This window comes from Nanorana parkeri, unplaced genomic scaffold, assembly GCF_000935625.1.
Source record: "Nanorana parkeri isolate BGI_ZX_2015 unplaced genomic scaffold, ASM93562v1 scaffold1425, whole genome shotgun sequence".
Lineage (NCBI taxonomy): Eukaryota > Metazoa > Chordata > Amphibia > Anura > Dicroglossidae > Nanorana > Nanorana parkeri.
The window spans coordinates 272,256-275,599 of NW_017307693.1; the positions used below are offsets into that span (position 1 = coordinate 272,256).

General features: G+C 43.4%; 1 protein-coding gene across 1 annotated transcript in view; it reads left to right on the forward strand.

Annotated features, from left to right (window-relative positions):
* The first annotated feature begins 2,935 nt into the window (after positions 1-2,935).
* SOX7 (SRY-box 7) overlaps positions 2,936-3,344 on the forward strand; it is a 5,099-nt gene continuing 4,690 nt past the window's right edge. Inside the window, exon 1 of the mRNA XM_018569914.1 lies at positions 2,936-3,189. Within this exon, the coding sequence (XP_018425416.1) occupies positions 2,961-3,189 (229 nt within the window). The 5' untranslated portion in view covers positions 2,936-2,960. The remainder of the gene's footprint in view (positions 3,190-3,344) is intronic.

The window sequence follows — 3,344 nt, forward strand, 5'->3', positions numbered from 1 at the left end:
CTTTCTTGTAGGGTGACAACACAGAGAGGGGAGGGAGGTAAGACCAGGAAGTGTGTCCGTGTTGAGCATTTTATCCATAGCTGTGAGTTTTGTAATTGTGAGAGAATCATTAATACAATAAACACCAGAGACCCCCCCCCTGAAACCCCTCCCCCCCCATGTATGATATGGAATGTCATTACACTGAAATATGTTTGGATGAGGTTTCCTGTTCCTAGCGATGTTATTGTTCTTCAAAGTTCCCCTAGAAATTTCCAGCAACAGAAAATTGCTACTATTGTCATCTATCTATCCATCAAACCTCTTTATCTATCTATCCATCCCTCCATTTATCTATCTATCTATCTCTCTATCTATCTATCTATCTATCTATCTCTCTATCTATCTATCTATCTATCTATCTATCTATCTATCTATCTATCTCTCTATCTATCTCTCTATCTATCTATCTATCTATCTATCTATCTATCTATCTATCTATCTCTCTATCTATCTCTCTATCTATCTATCTATCTATCTATCTATCTATCTATCTCTCTATCTATCTCTCTCTCTCTCTATCTATCTATCATCTATATTCTATCTATCTATCTATCTATCTCTCTATCTATCTCTCTCTCTATCTATCTATCATCTATATTCTATCTATCTATCTATCTATCTCTCTCTATCTATCTATCATCTATATTCTATCTATCTCTCTATCTATCTCTCTATCTATCTATCTATCTATCTATCTCTTTATCTATCTCTCTCTCTATCTATCTATCTATCTCTCTCTCTCTCTATCTACCTATCTATCTTTCTATCTATCTATCTATCTATCTATCTATCTATCTATCTATCTCTCTCTCTATCTATCTATCTATCTATCTATCTATCCCTTATAACACAGGGACTACTGGAACCATTTTTCTATTCATTCTTCTATTACAGGTACAGTTCTGTATGAAAGTGAAGCTGTGACTAAGGCTGAGTGAGGCAGAAACGCGTCAGCGGTTGTTTTGTGGAGTAAAATGTGACTTTCCTTGGAAGAATGCTGTGTGCCGGATTTGCAGTCTCTGTACACATGTGACTCTGTGCTGCTCTTTAAGCATCTAAGAGACAAAATCAGACAATGTAATTAAAAGCAAAATAAAAGTAGAAGTGTATAGATTGAAGAAGAAATCAGGGACAGTTACAATAGTAACAAAATATACGATTCTTACATAAAGACCATTTACTGCTCTCTGTCCTTGTGCAGTGTGACTGGTCTCGTCTCCACCCCTGAAGAAACTGCACGGGTTAATGAAATGATTTCCCCAATTCCCAAACATCATCTGTCACTAAACTGCAGCAGGAGAGGTAAGGGTTTACTCATGAAAAAGTTTTTTTTCTCTTGGGGACTGAATAAAGAAGATATACTCACCTGAGCCTCGATTCTGTGGTAGAGACCGCTCACCTCTCTCACTAGAAGGATCCCCAGCAGGGGGAAGGAGGTCCTGATCCCTCTATATAGATCTTTATTATCACTAGAGGGATCTACAGCAGGAGGAAGGAGGTCCTGGTGTTCAGCAGGGAGCAGCAGAATGGATGTACTAAAACAAAAGTAACAAAGGAATAAAATACCATTTAAATTGCCACTAAATTACAGTTCCCAGCTGATTTTTTCTGTTTGTAAACAAAGTCTCCTTAACTCTTTTCTTAGATAAGGAACTCCCGGACCCTTAATTGTGCAGGCAGCCTGGCTGTCCAGGAAAGGGAGGGGCAGCAATCATGCGGCCCTACACCTCCGGAACCCTAAAAGGCCACATGTATGTGGAGGATCTGTGTGTCTGTGGGGAAATGTATGGAAATCTGAAAGCCCCTTAATAAAAATGGGGCCCACAGTTATCTCTCCACCCTCTGAGATTGAGTAATGTGCCCACTATAAGGGTATCCTGCCATCCTTGAACTCAGTTTCTGTAGGGCACAGCTCTGTGCCCATTGTGAGGGGTTTCCACCATCCCTGTGCTGAGTTCCCAGGTCTGTTTGCCCCCTGTGCCCAATTTGAGGGGTTCCCACCAACTTTGCTGGATTGTTTTTACTTATTTCGTATTATGGAGACTGTAACAAGAGAATCTGGAACACACAACGGTGGGTGGGGACACCCAACATTCCCAACCTCTGCTACCAACTGATGGCGAGGAACCTTGGTGTAGATGGTGCAGAACCTTGGTGTAAATGGCGAGGAACCTTGGTGTAAATGGTGAGGAACCTTGGTGTAAATGAGGAGGAACATTGGTGTAAATGAGGAGGAACCTTGGTGTAAATGAGGAGGAACCTTGGTGTACATGGTGAGGAACCTTGGTGTAAATGGCAGGGAACCTTGGTGTAAATGAGGAGGAACCTTGGTGTAAATGGCGAGGAACCTTGGTGTAAATGGCGAGGAACCTTGGTGTAAATGAGGAGGAAACTTGGTGTAAATGAGGAGGAACCTTGGTGTAAATGAGGAGGAACCTTGGTGTAAATGGTGAGGAACCTTGGTGTAAATGGTGAGGAACCTTGGTGTAAATGGCAGGGAACCTTGGTGTAAATGAGGAGGAACCTTGGTGTAAATGGCGAGGAACCTTGGTGTAAATGGTAAGGAACCTTGGTGTAAATGAGGAGGAACCTTGGTGTAAATGGCAAAGGTTCTATCAAGTAAAGCATGCCAGTCTGTGCTAAAGAGTGTGTTGGCTCAAGCACGTTGTCTTGGTGTGAGAGGAGCAGTTGCAGCCTGGGGCTGGAGTAAGGTTGTGTCATTTTTTTTTACGGCTCCTGGGAGGAGCTGGGCTGATTTACTCATTGGAGGACATGTTCTCAAGAGCTGATAAATGGCCCGGGCTGCCAGGAACTGCTTGCACACTCTTTAAGGAGTGTCTCTTGACGAGGAGTGTCTGGAACGACCAGGAAGGAGCTGCTCATATCACCCTACCCAGACCTGACACTCAGCAGGAGCTATGACCGCACTCATAGGGTCCTACTCATGGTCGGAAGGCTTGGACTGCTCTACCATGGACGGAGACCTCTCAGATGGACTGTCCCCCCATAGATCCCCCCGGGAAAAAGGCTCAGAGACCCGGATCAGGAGACCCATGAATGCCTTCATGGTTTGGGCAAAGGACGAGAGGAAGAGGCTGGCAGTGCAGAACCCGGACCTCCACAATGCGGAGCTCAGCAAGATGCTGGGTAAGATATGGGCACCTATACTCCTGGCATGGACCTCATCTGCTGAGGGGTCCCAGATCTAGGGAACCGGTCAGCTGTACACCTCAGAATTAATTTCAGCTTCCTTTCTTCATCTACCTCAATGTAGAATTCTTTCAGATATATATATATATATA